Here is a 21,957-nt window from a genome sequence, read left to right on the forward strand (position 1 = left end):
TGAAAGCTTTATCTCCTTTCTGTTTCTTTTTGCTTTTTATTAGAAGACATATTTATTTCATCGTGTTTCCGAACAATTCGTGTACTTTATGTACACCTCTTTTTCTGACACACTGTTTGTTTAGTTTTTAAATTTAGTGTGTAGTAGTCGTAGAAGTATTCTCAACTGACAGCATAACAAACCGCATATTTTGATGTGAGAAAAGTTGATGTAAACTTATTGAGTTATTGAAAAAAATTCGCATATGTTACGCTGTTCACCGTAAATATTAATTCATGAAATGAAACATATTCCGGGAATAACATGTATATGCTTATATATGCTTGTTGCAGATGGGTGATAGTGCTGCTGCAAAAGAGGACAAAACGTCTTCCACGGAAATGTTCCCACTAAACATAAAAATCAAGCAGGAAAAAACAACCAGCTATGAAGATTCCAGCAAGTCGGAAACAGTTGACAAACTGTCGATCGACCTCAACTTGTCGAACATATTCTCCCAGACGACAACGACGAACGCCGCCGGTACTACCTCGACGGACGCTAGCGGCAAAGAGGTCAAATCGGTGGAACCACTGAAATCCTCGAACGAAATACTCACCGAGTTGTTCAAGGTATTCAATGCCGCCCCACCGGAGATCATAGATGACGACGACGACGACGATTCGAATGGTGCCGAGAAGAAGAAACGAAAACACAAACACAAGAAAAAATCTAAAAAGAAGAAGAAGACAACGGAAAATGGTTGTGAATCTTTGAGTGACTCGGAAGATGAGGAGAAAATTAGAAAGAAGGTGAAGAAAATTAAAAAAGAGAAGAAGGATAAGCACAGCAAACACAAGGAGAAAAACAAAGATGGGAAAGGGAAACAGGAACGAAAGAAGGAAGATAAACATCCGGCCAAAGTGGAGATGCTTTCCACAGTTGTAAAGAAAGAACCGAAGGACGATCATCGGCATCATGGACATGAACCCAAAGATCGTCCTCATAGCGGGTATGCACACAAAATATTGGTTTTAATTTACGGTGGATGATAATATGGTATTATTTTTTAGCTCTCGAGATTTGTCCCAAAAAGCGCTGAAACAGGAGAAAGAGGAATCCCGCTTCGGAGAACTGTCGCATGATAAATCGAGCCAGGAGCGTCTCAAGGAACGTGACTCGGAGAAAGGGGATTCCAAGAACAAGAACAAAATTCAAATCAAAAGTCTGAAAGACAGCGCGATCTTCAAAGAGGTTGCATCGAAAGAGAAGGAAAAAGAACGCCAGAGGGAAAGGGGTCGTTTCCAGACGGGTGAAATGCGGAGAAGAAGGTCTGATTCGGATTTTTCACTTTCCGATGAAGACCAGTACAATCAGGGACGGTATTATGATTTCTATGAGAAGAAGTATAACTCTTTTTATGCGGGATATAAAGACGAGGAACACCATCGGCACAGGAAACGCAAGAGAAGCGAGGACAGAGAAAGATATAGGAAATCGAGGACCAAGTCAAGGTCCCGATCTCCTCAGTTCGATAAGCAGAAATTGTTGGAAATCGCTCGCAGGAATGCGATATCGATGCTGAAGAAAGGCACCTTACCGGGTGCCCATGGGTTGGACAAGGAATCGAAGGAAAAAATTATAATGAAGATGAGGAGCAGTGGAAAATCTGTTGAGGAATTGACTGAGTATTGCAAGAAGATTTCGGAGAAGGATAATTTGAACGAACTCTCCAGCGTTTCATCGGATGATAGCGATCACGATGCAGATGGCGGGTCGAAAGCGTTTCACCATCCCTTCCAGATCAAAGATCCTGGACCGATCGTGATGAACATAAAAAATTCCGTTCCTTTACAACCAAAATCTGCCGAACAAACGAAAGCACTTCTAATGCAGTTCCCGGTGTCTTCGGGCGCTCAACACAGGAAGATGGAAAATGAATGGGTCCCCGTGGAACCGAAACCTCCTCAACCGGTTGTTCCCGTTCCTGCGATACGTCATGAAAAACCACTACCGAAAATTCTTCCCACATCGGCAACATTTGTCCCTCAAGTTGAGCAACAGCCAGCTTACACACCGCTCAATCCATCGATACCTCCGTCTGTCACTGCGCCACCACCACCAGCACCGCTTCCCGTTGTGGCCTCCGGACCACCACCAGTCATGACTCAGCCACATTCTGGCCCCCCTTCGATGGCTATCATGTCGGTTCCTCCTCCTGCTATACCCACCACAAACCCCAACGTAATGACTCTCCCACCTCAGCTTGAGACTCCCCAAATCGAGGTTTTTCCCAACATGGCGGAAGCGGAAAAACTGGACGTTTCCACAATCATCTCCCAAAGGCTCAACGCCATGCGTAAGCTACAGGACAATCCCGCCGACGCGGAGGCGATCAAGCTGCTGTACAACACCCAGAAAGATATGTCCGCTTGGGCGTCGTCCAAATTCACTCCGGGCCAGTTTCTGGGATCGACCGGTGTCCAGTGTCTCAGCCAGCGGGAGTTGGCCGAGGGTTACCAACCGTGGGCCAAGCGAGACTCGCTGAAGCAAACCGCTCCCGTCACCGGTGGAATGGGTATGCATTTGCTGCAGAAAATGGGATGGGTTCCGGGGGAAGGTCTCGGCAAGGAAAAGAATGGTTCCCTCGAACCACTACTGCTCGATGTTAAGCTGGACAAACGGGGTCTAGTTGCAAGTGCCGAAGACCAACAGCGGCAGATGCAGTTCCAGATGCAGCAGCAGCAGCAGCAGCACCAGCAACAACAGCAACATCAGCAACACGGTGGCCGTGGGCGAGCTCGTTTCGCGAACGTTAAAATCGTCACGGATGGCAAACATCCGGTCTCCATACTGGGCGAGTATTCCAGCAAGCGAAAGTGGATACCTCCGCGATACGAGTTGGTACATGAAAGTGGTCCGGGTCATGCGAAAAATTTTGTCTTCAAAGTGATCGTAAACGGGCTGGAGTATCAACCAGCAATCGCGAATAACACGAAGAAAGATGCAAAGGCAACCGCAGCGAAGTTTTGTTTGCAGCAGTTGGGAATTTTACAATCATAGTTTCTTTTAATTCGTTCTAAGCGGGTTTCTAATGTTTTTTTTTTTGCTTGTCTAAGGCCGCAGTTACATTGGGTACGAATTTGCATGGAAGTGTGGCCGTGCGAACTCGTACAAATTTGTACGCAGTTCATGCTGACAGCATTGAGCCTCGTATTCCGTTGCTGTGAAGTGAAAATGAGAATAGGTATTCGGTGGATTAAGCATATTTTTCAATAAAAACACATTTTCTGCGGGAACAAATCTGGAAAGAAAAATCGTGTCTCTCAGACACGATTTTATATCAGAATGATGAAGTTAGCGCGAATTTTAGAAAAGTAATGGTGACATTGCTGAGTAAAAGTCAGGACCGCATGGTTTTGGTTTTCAGACAACATTAAATATTAATTTCCATTCAAAGTTTTATAATTTGAAACTGTCTTCGGGCCTGCTAATCTGATAGAGAGTAAATGGCTTTACAAAGACACACCTGTCGCCATCAGGTATCGAAACAGTAACTTCTTCATTGTGGATGTTGTTTCTTCGTCAGTTATCATACGATCTCCACCATTTGTACATACTATGTGATTTAAGTATTTAGTTATTTAAGGTGGCAATTGAAAACGACATCTATTTAGTATAACAAATTAATAAGCAAAGAAGTTTGTAAATAAACCTACAAGGTAATTCTTTCATATCTTTTGAATGACTAGCAATTTAAAAAAAACCCTACGGTACACACTTCCCTACAGTTTTATAGATTCGTGTCCGATGCAACCGCGGCTTAATGCGTAAGGGTGTGATGATTATGATTGAGATTTTTTTTTAATGTAAATTTTCAAATGAAGGAACCATTTCAAGCATATAATAAATCAAATCTGGTCACCTAGGTATTCCATATACCTTTATTGTGAAATCTTTTTTTTTTTGTTATTTTGTGTAACTTCCGATGCATCAGACTATTTTTAATATCAAAATTGTTTTTATGATGTTTACCCGAATACCATACATCCGAAATACATCTACACATCTCCGAAGATAACATTAATTCAAATGAAGAAAACATTTTTTTTCAAGTAGAATAACAGGCGGATTTCATACCAACTCTTCTTCGAAGTTGGCAGCACCATCCCAGAAGGCAGTGTAATGTTGTGTACAGATATTGATCATTTAAGTGCGCTACACATACAACGTCACCGTCACCATTCAGACATCACCATCACCACAAAACGGGCCACGTTTCTATGAAAGAAAATTAACGTTAATAACTATTTTTGCCGCAAACGGATTTTGACGATTTACATACCAAACGACTTGGCAATTCCCTAAGATTGTTTTTTATGCTATACTACCTGACCCAGCAAACCTCGTCCCGCTCAAAATTTATTTTTCGTTATCACATCCATGGCTCCAATCGCAGAACTGTTCATTGATTGATCTTCTAATCTGTCCTTTAAAATTACCTTTTACTATCAAATTCCTAGTACTTCTGCCAAAACTCGTCATTATAATATCAGATTTTTTTCAGACACAATTCTCGTTCAAGTTTTTTCAACCACTTGCAAATAACATGTTTCTCCGTTACATGGATTCAATGTTTGATATTAAAAATATGATAGAATAAAAACAGCCCTAAATCGGACAATTCCTTTTTCGAGTTTTGCTCTCATCAACACATTTGGCGATCCATTTTTATTTATATAGATAGAAGACGATATAGGAGTGCATTTTATTACATTAAACTCCATTTCTACCTTCGAACGAAGATCAATTTCGTTAGCGCAAACATCAAATGGAATAACAACGCTTGTGAATATGTAATTGTAGAACATATGCGAATTGAATTTTTCGAATTTTTCCATTTTCCTTCAGAGTTTTCCGAAACTTTTAAATTTTCATGTTTGGTTGAAATATGAGTATTATGGGAGGAATGTCTATTCACCATAGAAACATTTATTGAACCCTAAAATCTCCACATGCCAAATTTGGTTTCGTTTGCTTGATAAAATCTCGAGTAATGGAGAAATTTATGTTTCATTTGTGTGACAGCCCCCTCTTAGAGAAGGGGGAGGGGTCTCGAACTATCATAAAAACCTTCCCCGGCCTCAAAAACCGGGGACATACCAATTTTTTTGTCGGTCGGTTCAAGAAGAATTTCTATTTTCCCATACAATTGTTCTGCTCATTTGTGAGCTTCCCCACTCATGCCGTCAATAACGAGCAACATATCGACGAGCATCGAAGGGGAATGATTTGAAGTCTCCGTGAATAAAGAAAAGAAGAAGAACAAAGGGCCCTATTATAGAAATCAAATCGAGGATTCGATACAATCACTATCACTATCACACCGAGTAAAATCTGGAATTATAGAAATCGACGAAAACAGCTCGATTCGTTACTCTGCTCGAATGTCAGTGGCAGTAATGAAATATTTTGAAACGAGTTTGAAATTTTTCACAAAGCACTATAGAAAGGATGCCAAATCTTTTTTTTGAGACATCGGCTATGAAAATTATAAATATCTATATTTCCAAAAGTGTTAACCCATTAACGACCAAGCTGTAAACATTATTTTTTTAACGAGAGCCATTGGTGTAATTTTGATTATTGACGTTACAGAAACCCCAATCTTCAAGAATTATTTTTTTCCGTTCTTCCGTTTCCCGGAAAATGACAAAAAATCAAAAAAGCGCCAAACAAAAACATTGGCCAATACCTACGTTTTTGTTCCTGTATGAGGTTCAATGCAATGCTTTCATTCCTACATCACAATGTGTGATCTTTTATCAATGTAATATTCTAGAAAAGTTTACATATTTTCATATTTGGTAAGGCTTTGTTTTTTGTTAGGTTATGTGAGGTTATGTACTTTCCGCACATAGTTGCTTTGAATCGATATTTATGCCCACTAAAGTGATACAAATTTGAATGAAATTGATAGTAAGTGGTAGCTTATAGATTAAGCTATCATTTGATGCCAAAGCCTTACCATAGAGTTGCTTTCCAAAGCCATGAACAATTATCGAAGTTACTATTCGATTTTTCGAACGCTTGGCATAAAACGAGTTAATATGGTTATGTTTTGGAGAAAACTGATATTCCCTCTACGAATGAAGCTTAATGGGTGTAATGCATGCATGGATGTGTAATAAAAACGACTTCATGGAACAATTTGCTTTACAAAAAATATAATTATTAGAAAATGAAATGAATTCCGTAAGGAGTCACGCATGAATTCCACTTTTTCTAGCAAAACAATTTTTTTGCATGTAATTTTCTTTTAGCGTCGATTTCTCGTTGTAGCGGCGTCAATAGCTTTATTGTATTGGGCCACCACTTGTGGCCCTAAATTTTCGCTTGTTGTGTGCTAGTGTTTTCTTTACCTTTCACCTCATGTCAATCCAAATCTGTAATTTAAAAAAAAATCATTATTGTTTTGCAAGACATTTCTTCTTTAACATATGGTATAGAAAGTTTGGTATAGTATAGCAATAAAAGAGAAAATTACTGACAAAAGTAACACGTACTAATGTACGCTAGCAGGAATAAGGAATTTTAGGTAGGAAATACGGCTGATAGTAATTCAAAGAATATGATAAAATTTACTTATGAAGTTATAAGTATCGTAGAAGAAATACTTACTTTCTGCCATTCTGAACCAAGACACATTGATGGTCTCAGTGCATCAATCTCCTCACTGAATTCCTCCCACTTTTCCTTAACAGGGATTCTATTTGAACTGCCTCCAAAAAAACTCGAGCAATGTTTACATTCGCTTTCATTGGTTCAACGAGTCGTACTGGTGGTGATTTGTTTGTCCACTCATTTTCAGCCACTGAAATATGCGCTGGAAGTAAATTCTGCATTGTAATTTACAACATGATTAATATAAATAATGATGGATTGAACACTTACCTTGTATAGACTATTCTGGCAGCACCGTAATACAAATACTGATCAAAACAAATGAACATGTGTTGAAAATTGCATATATTTAGGCGTTTCTGAAATGTTTCCTAAAGGAAAGAATCAGGGACGCAAACCAAAACAACATAATTCTCTGAAGATATGCAAAAAGCGAACCAAACAACTCGAAAATTGCTGACACTTGCATCGATAGCTATCACTCGCTTGGTGCTATCGAATTGCTCGATTTCTATAATAGTAAAATAGAGCTAACGAGCAAAATTCTTATCGCCTCGATTTCTATAATAGGGCCCAAAGAGAGGAATGTTTGCCTAGAGCATAAATATTGGATCTTGCTAAGGCTAACTTTCAGTTCTAGTTACGAAACAATTGAAATCGCTTGTTCTTCCTTGAATTTCGTCATCACATGTCTTTGTTTCGGGTTGAGCTGTGGACGCGACAAAATTACTTACGCGCCGATGTCTCTGGCATTGCAATCATTACATCAAACTGAGTCCATTTCATTAAGGTTCTGAACTACACAATTGTAAGGGGATTCTTCAAACTAGGCTATCATTGACTCACCGAGAAAACTTACTTTTCGTACTTTTGCAGACAAATAACGCAAAGAAAAAAAAAATTCATACAAATTTTAGCACTTCAAAATTGCCCTAGGGCCGACTAATCTTATTGAGAATAGTTAGAATTGTGTCTGATACAAACTAATATCGTATCCAGATGTCGACACCATTCCGCCGTCAACGCGAATTGGAAGCAACATCTTAAGGTAGGTTTAGAGTTCCCGTGAACGTGAACGCGGACAAACACTTTTTTGTTAATAATTCATCAGTCCATATATAAAACGCGAGGAAAACATCTTGAAACGATAGGAAGAAACATTTTCTAGTTGAAAAACATGTTTAAACATAATGTATATTGATAAAAGTTGCAATTTCAATCAATCGGATCTCTGCGCGGGTTACAAAACTTCGTTGGTTTGGGTTGATTCGTGAACAACTGTATATTTTATCCGAATTACTTTATTGAAGATCGATGTTTATTTACTTCACGTTCACTGTCGAATTTCTAAAATGAACGTGAACGTGAACAAAATCATTCTATTCACCACGATTTTTTTAATTGTTTGTTCGCAATGTAGTTCACCGTGAAATGATCGTCCTATTCCACCGCCTGTTCATGTTCACGATCACGGGTACTCTAAACCGGCCTTTAGGAAGCAACATAACAACTAAAGCCGGGTTCAGACGGTGCGAGTAAGCATACGAGTCGATCTAGTCAGTTACTGCAGTGCAGCTACTCACACCGTGTGAACACATCATTCCAGTTAGTGTCATGTGTGATTCGGCGTGCGAGCTACTTCAAAGTTTTTTGAATTTACTCGCACTCGCATCCCTCAAAACGTCAAAAACAGAATTTAGCGCTCGAATCAGGGATGCCAAATCTTTACATTGTCTTGACATGTCTCTATTTTTAAGATATTTGAAAATGTGCGAAGATATTTATAGATTTGAAAATTATTGGAAAACTAATACGTTTTCTTTTTGAGATAACTTTATTGGGAATCTGAATATAAAATCATTATCGGGCACAATTTTCATTCAGAATTCACTCACAACTTGCAAAAAAAAGTATTGTTCTAAGAAACAGAATACATAATCGATATAAAAAGTAGATTTTCCTTCATTATTTTAGTTTTCGAGGCGTATTTGTTCCTTCTGCAAATCTACTATCATTTTCATTTTCCTCATCTGACAAATTCGGACCTGATTGCTGTTTCTGACTATTTGATGAACATTTGGAAAATCGTCTGGCATCTCTGGTAAACCCGTGCCGTAGTATCTAGTTTCTTGCCAGCAGCTCACATTGTGTGAACGGACAAGGCGAGTCAACCATTTGTCAAGCGAGTTCACCGGGTCAGTAGCTGCTCATTGTGAAGTCAGCTACTAGCAACGTATAAATGGACCTTAAAGGCCCATTTATACGTTGCTAGTAGCTGACTTCACAATGAGCAGCTACTGACCCGGTGAACTCGCTTGACAAATGGTTGACTCGCCTTGTCCGTTCACACAATGTGAGCTGCTGGCAAGAAACTAGATACTATGACACAGGTTTACCAGAGATGCCAGGCGATTCTTCAAATGTCCATCAAATAGTCAGAAACAGCAAACAGATCCGAATTTGTCAGATGATTGATGCGAAATCGACTTCTTTATTGGCAGTTTTCGTCTTAGGTTTTCAGTTGAATTTATCATTACACAATTTTATCGCGAAACACACGCTGGCCGTGTTTAAAAATACTTTGTGCTGATTTTTTTTTAACTGAAGGTACTATCCGGAAAAAGACGAAAGAAAAAAGGATTCGGGCCAGGAATTGGATGCAAAGAAAAGAAGCAACAAATACAATATTGAAGTAACTCTACGATGATGATCCCCGAGAGTACAGAGCCGTGTTGAGAATAACACCGGAAAAAGTGAAAAAACTGTTGGATTTAATTGCTCCACAAATACAACGCAATATACACTCATGAGGAATGCTATACCTACATGAGTGAAACTAGAAATGGTGTGCCTTTCTTCTGGAATATCGTTCAGATTATTGTCGATATTTTTTTAGAATCACGAAAACATCCATAGCTAAAATAGTTCCGAAAGTATGTGGTGCTACAAATGGCAGTCTAAAAGATTTTTCAAAATTTGATTTATTTCGCCTTGACAACAGCTTCGTGTACCAATTTGTGAAATGAAAATGATAGTAAATTTGCAGGAGGAATAAATACGCCTCAAAAACTAAAATCGAATATGTAAAAAAAATCGAATATGTATTCTGTTTCTTAGAACAATACTTTTTTTGCAAGTTGTGAGTGAATTTTGAATGAAAATTGTGCCCGATAATGATTTTATATTTAGAATCCCAAGAAAACTATCTCAAAAAGAAAACGTGTCCCACCAGCGCGCAAAACAAAATAAAATGAGTAAAAAAACTTTTTAAGTTAAACGGTTTATTTGTGATTAAACATAATAATGTACTAAAAGCTAGAAAATAATTAGGCAAGTAGCAGTTAGAAGTTATCACACCTCTCCTTCATTAGTTTAGGGCATTGATAAGACTAAAATAAAATCGTGGGACATATGATGAAGTCACTAATTGTGGATAATGGAAATCCAACGTGCCCCACGATTTCATTTTAGTCTTATCAATGCCCTAGACTAATGAAGGAGAGGTGTGATAACTTCTAACTGCTACTTTCCTAATTATTTTCTAGCTTTTAGTACATTATTATGTTTAATCACGAATAAACAGTTCAACTTAAAAAGTTTTTTTACTCATTTTATTTTCTAGTTTTTAGTACATTATCTGTTTCATTAGAATATTTCTCTACAATAAAGCCATTGTACTGTATTCTATCAGTCAAAAAATTTCATTTGATACCGATATTGAGTGGATTGCAGAAAATACATAGTGTGTTCTCCAAGTCAAGTTCGTTGGTTTGATACACATATCTCAATCAACCTCTTGTTTTGAGATGATATGGAATCAGCTATTTTGTAGCCAAATTGGATTTTTCAAGATAAGCAGTTTTAAAATGACAGCAGAGAAAAAGGTATTTTAGAAATTCGGTCAGTTTCTATTGGTCAAATTTCTATTAATGTGGGACAATCCTACAGACATACGAACAGCTCAAGCTAAATAAAACCGTTTAATAAAGTAATTTGCTATTTTGTGATTACGGCCATCTTGGATTTTAATTTTTCATGATCTACTGTGAACTACTATTCAAGCCCTTTCATTTGAGAGCCATATTAATGGTGTTTTGACATAATATGTAGTCCGCCATTTGGTAGAATTTAGATGGATTTGCATTTCTCATAAATAACCGTGTTCTACTACTTCATTTGATACCCATAATAATAGGGTTTTTAGAAAATATGTAGTCCGCCATTTTGTAGTGGCAGCCATCTTGGATTTACATTTATCATAAATAACTGTATTCTGCTAGTCAGTCCCTTCCATTTGATACCCATATTAATGAAGTTATGAGGAAATATGTAGTCCGCCATTTTGTAGTGGCAGCCATCTTGGATTTGCATTTTTCTTAAATAACCGTATTCTGCTAGTCAAGCCCTTTCATTTGATACCCATATTGATGGGGTTTTGGAAAACCCACATTGATGAGGTTTTGAAGAAGAAAGGGATCCGCCATTTTGTAGCAGCCGCCATCTTGGATTTTCAAGATCATGAAATACGCAGTTTTGTATTGACTACAGATGTGTGTTTAATGTGAGTATTGGTTGATCTTCCTGTCTAACAACCATTTGGAGATATGCTTGTGCTAAATCCAGTTTAGAAAATTTCTCGCCACCGGCCATGTTGGCGAATAATTCATCTATGGTCGGTAAAGGATGTTCGTCCACTAACAGATTCTTGTTAACGGTCAGCTTGAAATCCCCACACAGACGCACCTTGTTGGCGGACTTCATCACAGGCACTATCGGAGTCGCCCATTCACTGTGGTTAACTTTCAACAAGATCCCCTTTTCCACCATCCGATTGATTTCGTTTTCCACAACATCTTGAATAGAAAAAGGTATTGAACGAGATTTCAAAAATACAGGTTTGCTATTCGGTTTCAGGGTTAGCGAAGCTTGAACTTTGGTGATCTCTCCAATAGAATCATCGAAAACTGAAGGGAACTCTTCGAGTACATTTCTCACCGTTCCGGATAACGGTGTACGCAGCGTTATTTTGTTGACACTAGAAAGATAGTTTTTCATGACATCGTTCCAATTGAACTGCAACGCACGCATCCACTCCCGCCCCAGCAACGGTTGCCTTTTCAAATCGACCACGAACAATCGCAAGACTTGTATTTTCCCGTTACACGCCACATCTACATCAATGGTACCGAAAACCTTTATTTTACTGCCGCAGTAACTACGCAATTCAACTTTTGTCTCATTAAGCGTAATGTCGTTAAACCATTTTACTCTGTCAGCAAGCCCAATCAAGGAAACTGGTGAACCACTGTCTACCTCAAATTTCATCAATACGTCGTTCACTTTAAGTTTCAAAAATATTTTCGAAAGAGGTTCTGCTCTAGAATCATCAAGTTTACCAACATCAACTACACATATTTCATCAATCTCTTCTTCTGAGTCTGACTCATTACCCTCCTCAACCAAATTTGTCTTATATTTGTATTGCTTACTCGAATTAATATTGTTTTTAATGTTGTGGCCCGGAAAGCTGAGACACACCCTTTGCAAATGACCGATTTTCTTACAGTGATTACAAACTGAGTTCTTATGTGAACATGCATTAGCCAGATGCGCTTCACTACCACACCTGTAACACTTAGGGTTAGTAGTATTAGTTACTTTAAAAAAAATACAAAAAAAATGGGTGGGTTATATCTATGATATAACCGCAAGGTTGACGTGGGACTACCTTGGCTTAGCAATCATTTGTTTGTATTGATTAAATTTTTGATTGAATGAAATAATTTCCGAATTCAATGTGTTGGGGAAACACATTTCAGCCGGATCAAAAATGCCCCCGACTTACATGTGTTTGCAATGCCAATTTCCCTACGCTAATTGGGTTTAAAGTCTGTGTTAGGGAAACATATTTCAATCGAAACAAAAATACCCCCTTGCATGTATTTGCAATGCCAGTTTCCCCACGCTCCATGAATTTGAAGTCTATGTTACGGGAACATATTTCAGTCGGAACAAAAATGCACCCGACTTACATGTATTTGCAATGCCAATTTCCCCACGCTCCATGGATTTGAAGTCTGTGTTAGGGAAACACATTACAGTCTGAAAAAAATACCCCCGACATTCATGTATTTGCAATGCGATTCTCAAACGCTGCTTGGTTTTGAAGTCTGTGTTAGGGAACACATATTGGTGAGAACAAAAGTCCCCATACTTTCATGTATTTGGAATGCAGATTTCCCCAAGGCTGCTTGGTTTTGATGGCTGTGTTGGGGAATTCGTAAATCGGGCCAATAAAAACGAGGCAGTTAGGGCGTTTAGATAACGCTTAACATTATACAGTTATTCAATTGTTTATCTAATGAAAAACAACATTTTATTAAGTGCAATAGAAGCGTAGAAATATTCCCTATCAATTGATGCAAACATCTTCCCGATCCAGTAAGAAATGTTCGAGTTATAAGCATTCGGAATCTTTCATTTTTCCTGCATGTTCTGTGTTTAGGTTTTCATTTTACCCCCCATATACTCCGGTTAGACGTAGTCCCACGTCAAAAATAAAAGAAAATACACAGTGTGTTCTCCAAGTCAAGTTCGTTGGTTTGATACACATATCTCAATCAACCTCTTGTTTTGAGATGATATGGAATCAGCTATTTTGTAGCCAAATTGGATTTTTCAAGATAAGCAGTTTTAAAATGACAGCAGAGAAAAAGGTATTTTAGAAATTCGGTCAGTTTCTATTGGTCAAATTTCTATTAATGTGGGACAATCCTACAGACATACGAACAGCTCAAGCTAAATAAAACCGTTTAATAAAGTAATTTGCTATTTTGTGATTACGGCCATCTTGGATTTTAATTTTTCATGATCTACTGTGAACTACTATTCAAGCCCTTTCATTTGAGAGCCATATTAATGGTGTTTTGACATAATATGTAGTCCGCCATTTGGTAGAATTTAGATGGATTTGCATTTCTCATAAATAACCGTGTTCTACTACTTCATTTGATACCCATAATAATAGGGTTTTTAGAAAATATGTAGTCCGCCATTTTGTAGTGGCAGCCATCTTGGATTTACATTTATCATAAATAACTTTATTCTGCTAGTCAGTCCCTTCCATTTGATACCCATATTAATGAAGTTATGAGGAAATATGTAGTCCGCCATTTTGTAGTGGCAGCCATCTTGGATTTGCATTTTTCTTAAATAACCGTATTCTGCTAGTCAAGCCCTTTCATTTGATACCCATATTGATGGGGTTTTGGAAAACCCACATTGATGAGGTTTTGAAGAAGAAAGGAGTCCGCCATTTTGTAGCAGCCGCCATCTTGGATTTTCAAGATCATGAAATACGCAGTTTTGTAATGACTACAGAGATAAAGGTGTGTTCCAAATTTCTGATCAATCGGTCAACAGGAAGGGGGTCAAATTTCTATTAATGTGGGTCAGCGCTACAGACAAACATGTCACAAACATACAAACAGATTACTGGGCAAGCTAAATAAAACCGTTTAATAACAACGATTCCGCTTAGAAACTATGAGGGTTTTATTTGTTTTACAATAATTTTCAAGTCTATAAATATCTTCGCTTATTTTCAAATATCTTAAAAATGTCTCTATGTAAAGAAAATGTAAAGATTTGGCATCTCTGATTCGAGCGCTAAATTCTGTTTTTGACGTTTTGAGGGATGCGAGTGTGAGTAAAGCCGGGTTCAGACGGTGCGAGTAAGCATACGAGTCGGTCTAGTCAGTTACTGCAGTACAGCTACTCACACCGTGTGAACACATCATGCCAGTTAGTGTCATGTGTGATCCGGCGTGCGAGCTACTTCAAAGTTTTTTGAATTTACTCACACTCGCATCCCTCAAAACGTCAAAAACAGAATTTAGCGCTCGAATCAGAGATGCCAAATCTTTACATTTTCTTTACATAGAGACATTTTTAAGATATTTGAAAATAAGCGAAGATATTTATAGACTTGAAAATTATTGTAAAACAAATAAAACCCTCATAGTTTCTAAGCGGAATCGTTGTTATTAAACGGTTTTATTTAGCTTGCCCAGTAATCTGTTTGTATGTTTGTGACATGTTTGTCTGTAGCGCTGACCCACATTAATAGAAATTTGACCCCCTTCCTGTTGACCGATTGATCAGAAATTTGGAACACACCTTTATCTCTGTAGTCATTACAAAACTGCGTATTTCATGATCTTGAAAATCCAAGATGGCGGCTGCTACAAAATGGCGGACTCCTTTCTTCTTCAAAACCTCATCAATGTGGGTTTTCCAAAACCCCATCAATATGGGTATCAAATGAAAGGGCTTGACTAGCAGAATACGGTTATTTAAGAAAAATGCAAATCCAAGATGGCTGCCACTACAAAATGGCGGACTACATATTTCCTCATAACTTCATTAATATGGGTATCAAATGGAAGGGACTGACTAGCAGAATAAAGTTATTTATGATAAATGTAAATCCAAGATGGCTGCCACTACAAAATGGCGGACTACATATTTTCTAAAAACCCTATTATTATGGGTATCAAATGAAGTAGTAGAACACGGTTATTTATGAGAAATGCAAATCCATCTAAATTCTACCAAATGGCGGACTACATATTATGTCAAAACACCATTAATATGGCTCTCAAATGAAAGGGCTTGAATAGTAGTTCACAGTAGATCATGAAAAATTAAAATCCAAGATGGCCGTAATCACAAAATAGCAAATTACTTTATTAAACGGTTTTATTTAGCTTGAGCTGTTCGTATGTCTGTAGGATTGTCCCACATTAATAGAAATTTGACCAATAGAAACTGACCGAATTTCTAAAATACCTTTTTCTCTGCTGTCATTTTAAAACTGCTTATCTTGAAAAATCCAATTTGGCTACAAAATAGCTGATTCCATATCATCTCAAAACAAGAGGTTGATTGAGATATGTGTATCAAACCAACGAACTTGACTTGGAGAACACACTGTGTATTTTCTTTTATTTTTGACGTGGGACTACGTCTAACCGGAGTATATGGGGGGTAAAATGAAAACCTAAACACAGAACATGCAGGAAAAATGAAAGATTCCGAATGCTTATAACTCGAACATTTCTTACTGGATCGGGAAGATGTTTGCATCAATTGATAGGGAATATTTCTACGCTTCTATTGCACTTAATAAAATGTTGTTTTTCATTAGATAAACAATTGAATAACTGTATAATGTTAAGCGTTATCTAAACGCCCTAACTGCCTCGTTTTTATTGGCCCGATTTACGAATTCCCCAACACAGCCATCAAAACCAAGCAGCCTTGGGGAAATCTGCATTCCAAATACATGAAAGTATGGGGACTTTTGTTCTCACCAATATGTGTTCCCTAACACAGACTTCAAAACCAAGCAGCGTTTGAGAATCGCATTGCAAATACATGAATGTCGGGGGTATTTTTTTCAGACTGTAATGTGTTTCCCTAACACAGACTTCAAATCCATGGAGCGTGGGGAAATTGGCATTGCAAATACATGTAAGTCGGGTGCATTTTTGTTCCGACTGAAATATGTTCCCGTAACATAGACTTCAAATTCATGGAGCGTGGGGAAACTGGCATTGCAAATACATGCAAGGGGGTATTTTTGTTTCGATTGAAATATGTTTCCCTAACACAGACTTTAAACCCAATTAGCGTAGGGAAATTGGCATTGCAAACACATGTAAGTCGGGGGCATTTTTGATCCGGCTGAAATGTGTTTCCCCAACACATTGAATTCGGAAATTATTTCATTCAATCAAAAATTTAATCAATACAAACAAATGATTGCTAAGCCAAGGTAGTCCCACGTCAACCTTGCGGTTATATCATAGATATAACCCACCCATTTTTTTGTATTTTTTTTAAAGTAACTAATACTACTAACCCTAAGTGTTACAGGTGTGGTAGTGAAGCGCATCTGGCTAATGCATGTTCACATAAGAACTCAGTTTGTAATCACTGTAAGAAAATCGGTCATTTGCAAAGGGTGTGTCTCAGCTTTCCGGGCCACAACATTAAAAACAATATTAATTCGAGTAAGCAATACAAATATAAGACAAATTTGGTTGAGGAGGGTAATGAGTCAGACTCAGAAGAAGAGATTGATGAAATATGTGTAGTTGATGTTGGTAAACTTGATGATTCTAGAGCAGAACCTCTTTCGAAAATATTTTTGAAACTTAAAGTGAACGACGTATTGATGAAATTTGAGGTAGACAGTGGTTCACCAGTTTCCTTGATTGGGCTTGCTGACAGAGTAAAATGGTTTAACGACATTACGCTTAATGAGACAAAAGTTGAATTGCGTAGTTACTGCGGCAGTAAAATAAAGGTTTTCGGTACCATTGATGTAGATGTGGCGTGTAACGGGAAAATACAAGTCTTGCGATTGTTCGTGGTCGATTTGAAAAGGCAACCGTTGCTGGGGCGGGAGTGGATGCGTGCGTTGCAGTTCAATTGGAACGATGTCATGAAAAACTATCTTTCTAGTGTCAACAAAATAACGCTGCGTACACCGTTATCCGGAACGGTGAGAAATGTACTCGAAGAGTTCCCTTCAGTTTTCGATGATTCTATTGGAGAGATCACCAAAGTTCAAGCTTCGCTAACCCTGAAACCGAATAGCAAACCTGTATTTTTGAAATCTCGTTCAATACCTTTTTCTATTCAAGATGTTGTGGAAAACGAAATCAATCGGATGGTGGAAAAGGGGATCTTGTTGAAAGTTAACCACAGTGAATGGGCGACTCCGATAGTGCCTGTGATGAAGTCCGCCAACAAGGTGCGTCTGTGTGGGGATTTCAAGCTGACCGTTAACAAGAATCTGTTAGTGGACGAACATCCTTTACCGACCATAGATGAATTATTCGCCAACATGGCCGGTGGCGAGAAATTTTCTAAACTGGATTTAGCACAAGCATATCTCCAAATGGTTGTTAGACAGGAAGATCAACCAATACTCACATTAAACACACATCTGTAGTCAATACAAAACTGCGTATTTCATGATCTTGAAAATCCAAGATGGCGGCTGCTACAAAATGGCGGATCCCTTTCTTCTTCAAAACCTCATCAATGTGGGTTTTCCAAAACCCCATCAATATGGGTATCAAATGAAAGGGCTTGACTAGCAGAATACGGTTATTTAAGAAAAATGCAAATCCAAGATGGCTGCCACTACAAAATGGCGGACTACATATTTCCTCATAACTTCATTAATATGGGTATCAAATGGAAGGGACTGACTAGCAGAATACAGTTATTTATGATAAATGTAAATCCAAGATGGCTGCCACTACAAAATGGCGGACTACATATTTTCTAAAAACCCTATTATTATGGGTATCAAATGAAGTAGTAGAACACGGTTATTTATGAGAAATGCAAATCCATCTAAATTCTACCAAATGGCGGACTACATATTATGTCAAAACACCATTAATATGGCTCTCAAATGAAAGGGCTTGAATAGTAGTTCACAGTAGATCATGAAAAATTAAAATCCAAGATGGCCGTAATCACAAAATAGCAAATTACTTTATTAAACGGTTTTATTTAGCTTGAGCTGTTCGTATGTCTGTAGGATTGTCCCACATTAATAGAAATTTGACCAATAGAAACTGACCGAATTTCTAAAATACCTTTTTCTCTGCTGTCATTTTAAAACTGCTTATCTTGAAAAATCCAATTTGGCTACAAAATAGCTGATTCCATATCATCTCAAAACAAGAGGTTGATTGAGATATGTGTATCAAACCAACGAACTTGACTTGGAGAACACACTATGTATTTTCTGCAATCCACTCAATATCGGTATCAAATGAAATTTTTTGACTGATAGAATACAGTACAATGGCTTTATTGTAGAGAAATATTCTAATGAAACAGATAATGTACTAAAAACTAGAAAATAAAATGAGTAAAAAAACTTTTTAAGTTGAACTGTTTATTCGTGATTAAACATAATAATGTACTAAAAGCTAGAAAATAATTAGGAAAGTAGCAGTTAGAAGTTATCACACCTCTCCTTCATTAGTCTAGGGCATTGATAAGACTAAAATGAAATCGTGGGGCACGTTGGATTTCCATTATCCACAATTAGTGACTTCATCATATGTCCCACGATTTTATTTTAGTCTTATCAATGCCCTAAACTAATGAAGGAGAGGTGTGATAACTTCTAACTGCTACTTGCCTAATTATTTTCTAGCTTTTAGTACATTATTATGTTTAATCACAAATAAACCGTTTAACTTAAAAAGTTTTTTTACTCATTTTATTTTGTTTTGCGCGCTGGTGGGACACGTTTTCTTTTTGAGATAGTTTTCTTGGGATTCTAAATATAAAATCATTATCGGGCACAATTTTCATTCAAAATTCACTCACAACTTGCAAAAAAAGTATTGTTCTAAGAAACAGAATACATATTCGATTTTTTTTACATATTCGATTTTAGTTTTTGAGGCGTATTTATTCCTCCTGCAAATTTACTATCATTTTCATTTCACAAATTGGTACACGAAGCTGTTGTCAAGGCGAAATAAATCAAATTTTGAAAAATCTTTTAGACTGCCATTTGTAGCACCACATACTTTCGGAACTATTTTAGCTATGGATGTTTTCGTGATTCTAAAAAAATATCGACAATAATCTGAACGATATTCCAGAAGAAAGGCACACCATTTCTAGTTTCACTCATGTAGGTATAGCATTCCTCATGAGTGTATATTGCGTTGTATTTGTGGAGCAATTAAATCCAACAGTTTTTTCACTTTTTCCGGTGTTATTCTCAACACGGCTCTGTACTCTCGGGGATCATCATCGTAGAGTTACTTCAATATTGTATTTGTTGCTTCTTTTCTTTGCATCCAATTCCTGGCCCGAATCCTTTTTTCTTTCGTCTTTTTCCGGATAGTACCTTCAGTTAAAAAAAAATCAGCACAAAGTATTTTTAAACACGGCCAGCGTGTGTTTCGCGATAAAATTGTGTAATGATAAATTCAACTGAAAACCTAAGACGAAAACTGCCAATAAAGAAGTCGATTTCGCATCAATCATCTGACAAATTCGGATCTGTTTGCTGTTTCTGACTATTTGATGGACATTTGAAGAATCGCCTGGCATCTCTGGTAAACCTGTGTCATAGTATCTAGTTTCTTGCCAGCAGCTCACATTGTGTGAACGGACAAGGCGAGTCAACCATTTGTCAAGCGAGTTCACCGGGTCAGTAGCTGCTCATTGTGAAGTCAGCTACTAGCAACGTATAAATGGGCCTTAAGCCGGGTTCAGACGGTGCGAGCAAGCATACGAGTCGGTCTAGTCAGTTACTGCAGTGCAGCTACTCACACCGTGTGAACACATCATGCCAGTTATTGTCATGTGTGATCCGGCGTGCGAGCTACTTCAAAGTTTTTTGAATTTACTCGCACTCGCATGCTTCAAAACGTCAAAAACAGAATTTAGCGTTCGAATCAGGGATGCCAAATGTAAAGAAATGTCTCTATTTTTAAGATATTTGAAAATATGCGAAGATATTTATAGACTTGAAAATTATTGGAAAAACAAATAAAACCCTCATAGTTTCTTAACGAAATCATTGTTATTCTGTTTTGCACGCTGGCGGGGCACGCTTTCTTTTTGAGATAGTTTTCTGGAGAATGTCTAATATAGAATCATTATCAGGCACAATTTTCATTTAAAATTCACTCACAACTTGCGAAAAAAAGTAAGGTTCTAAGAAACAGAATACATATTCGATTTAAAAAAGTACATTTTCATTCATTATTTTAATTTTTGACGCGTGTGAATAAAATTTTAAAAAGTCTTCTAGACTATCATTTAAAGCATCACATACTTCCGGAATTATCTTAGCTATGGATGCTTTCGAGATTCTAAAAAATATCGACAACAATCTGAACAATATTCCAGAAGAAAGGCATATCAATGTCATTTATATTATCACTCTTGCAGGTACAGCATCCTTCATGAGTGTATCTTGGCGTTGTATTTGTGGAGCAATTAAATTCAACAGTTTTTCCACTTGTTCAGGTGTTATTCTCAACACTGCTCTGTAATCTCTATAAAATTGTGTAATGATACATTCAACTGAAAACCTAAGATGAAAACTACCAATAAAGAAGTCGATTTCGGACCAATCATTTGACAAATTCGGACCTGATTGCTGTTTCTGACTATTTGATGGACATTTGAAAAATCGCCTGGCATCCCAGGTAAACCCGTGCCGTAGTATCTAGTTTCTCGCCAGCAGCTCACACTATGTGAACGGACAAGGCGAGTCAACCAATTGTCAAGCGAGTCCACCGGGTCAGTAGCTGCTCATTGTCAAGTCAGCTACTAGCAACGTATAAATGGGCCTTTAAATTCAAAAAACTTTGAAGTAGCTCGCACGCCGGATCACACATGACACTAACTGGCATGATGTGTTCACACGGTGTGAGTAGCTGTACTGCAGTAACTGACTAGACCGACTCGTATGCTTACTCGCACCGTCTGAACCCGGCTTAAAGGATGTATTCTGGCTCGCAAGAAACGAGGTCATATTATCCTGATGTGCAATTGAATTTGAGTGGTATGCGACCTGTAACAAAGGTTCAACCTTCTGTTTCCAATTCAAGACATCAGGACTATTTGGATACTTACAGTAACACTAGCTATGCGTATCCCCAACATGCAAGTGAATCAACTGAGCAGGTCAATGGTTATCCAAGGTATAAGTATTCGGCATCCAGAACGCCAAATCTAGAGGCTTCAATTGCAAACAATCCATTATTTGCATCGGTTACAACCAACAACTCATTTTCAGGAACCACCGGAAAATGTAACAAATAAGAATACCAACCCTGGGTAAGGCGAGACTCATTCACACAATGCGCACCGTATTCAGGAGAAAATGGAATGCATCTCCTGCAGAGAATGGGTTGAAACCTAGGTCAAGGTTTGGGTAAAAGGCAGGACGGCTCCTTGAAGCTATTCCTCCCGGGTAAAGCTAGACAAGCGAGGATTCGATGATGTTGCGAAACATATACAGCAACGTGTCCGGATTGAACCAAGAATGACTGCGCAACGGAAATCCCAATCCAGTAAAATTAGTATCGTAACCGATAGCAAAAATCCTATTTCGATTCTGGCCGAGTATTGTATCAAGAGAATATCTGTTGCCCCAGTATATGAACCGATCGTGGACGAAGGTCCGATTCATGCAAAACATTACGTTTTTAAGGTCACCGTTGAGGG

The 21,957-nt window shown here is 37.9% G+C and overlaps 3 protein-coding genes and 1 long non-coding RNA gene across 5 annotated transcripts; 2 read left to right on the forward strand and 2 right to left on the reverse strand.

The window, feature by feature from the left end:
* Positions 1–167: 167 nt before the first annotated feature.
* On the forward strand, positions 168–4,179 carry LOC129769293 (protein Son). The gene is made up of 3 exons (XM_055771441.1): positions 168–261; positions 333–991; positions 1,053–4,179. Exons 2-3 carry the CDS (start codon positions 333–335, stop codon positions 3,040–3,042), a joined length of 2,649 nt encoding a protein of 882 aa, XP_055627416.1. The 5' UTR covers positions 168–261; the 3' UTR covers positions 3,043–4,179.
* Positions 4,180–6,238: 2,059 nt separating this feature from the next.
* LOC129770896 (uncharacterized) lies at positions 6,239–7,778 on the reverse strand. Of its 2 annotated transcripts, none has more exons than XR_008742231.1 (3): positions 7,398–7,778; positions 6,661–6,865; positions 6,239–6,425 (listed from the first exon to the last, which is right to left on the reverse strand). It is a non-coding gene; the product is annotated as an uncharacterized LOC129770896 (long non-coding RNA). The 2 variants fall into 2 exon arrangements; XR_008742230.1 differs by having other exon boundaries at positions 6,934–7,778.
* Positions 7,779–11,205: 3,427 nt separating this feature from the next.
* LOC129766071 (uncharacterized protein K02A2.6-like) lies at positions 11,206–11,988 on the reverse strand. Its single transcript, XM_055766524.1, has one exon. The coding sequence runs from the start codon at positions 11,986–11,988 to the stop codon at positions 11,206–11,208; it is 783 nt and encodes a 260-aa protein (XP_055622499.1).
* A 4,915-nt stretch (positions 11,989–16,903) lies between these two features.
* LOC129766072 (uncharacterized protein K02A2.6-like) lies at positions 16,904–17,686 on the forward strand. The gene has a single exon (XM_055766525.1). It carries the CDS (start codon positions 16,904–16,906, stop codon positions 17,684–17,686), a length of 783 nt encoding a protein of 260 aa, XP_055622500.1.
* Positions 17,687–21,957: the final 4,271 nt, after the last annotated feature.

This window comes from Toxorhynchites rutilus, chromosome 2 (assembly GCF_029784135.1).
Source record: "Toxorhynchites rutilus septentrionalis strain SRP chromosome 2, ASM2978413v1, whole genome shotgun sequence".
Classification (NCBI taxonomy): domain Eukaryota; kingdom Metazoa; phylum Arthropoda; class Insecta; order Diptera; family Culicidae; genus Toxorhynchites; species Toxorhynchites rutilus.

Excerpts from the sequence above, each read along its gene's own strand:
- LOC129769293 (XM_055771441.1), top strand. The coding sequence starts at position 333 with ATGGGTGATAGTGCTGCTGCAAAAGAGGACAAAACGTCTTCCACGGAA. Across the intron at positions 992-1,052 it reads AAAGATCGTCCTCATAGCGG|CTCTCGAGATTTGTCCCAAA; the intron begins GTATGCACACAA and ends ATTATTTTTTAG.
- LOC129766071 (XM_055766524.1), bottom strand. The coding sequence starts at position 11,988 with ATGAAATTTGAGGTAGACAGTGGTTCACCAGTTTCCTTGATTGGGCTT.
- LOC129766072 (XM_055766525.1), top strand. The coding sequence starts at position 16,904 with ATGAAATTTGAGGTAGACAGTGGTTCACCAGTTTCCTTGATTGGGCTT.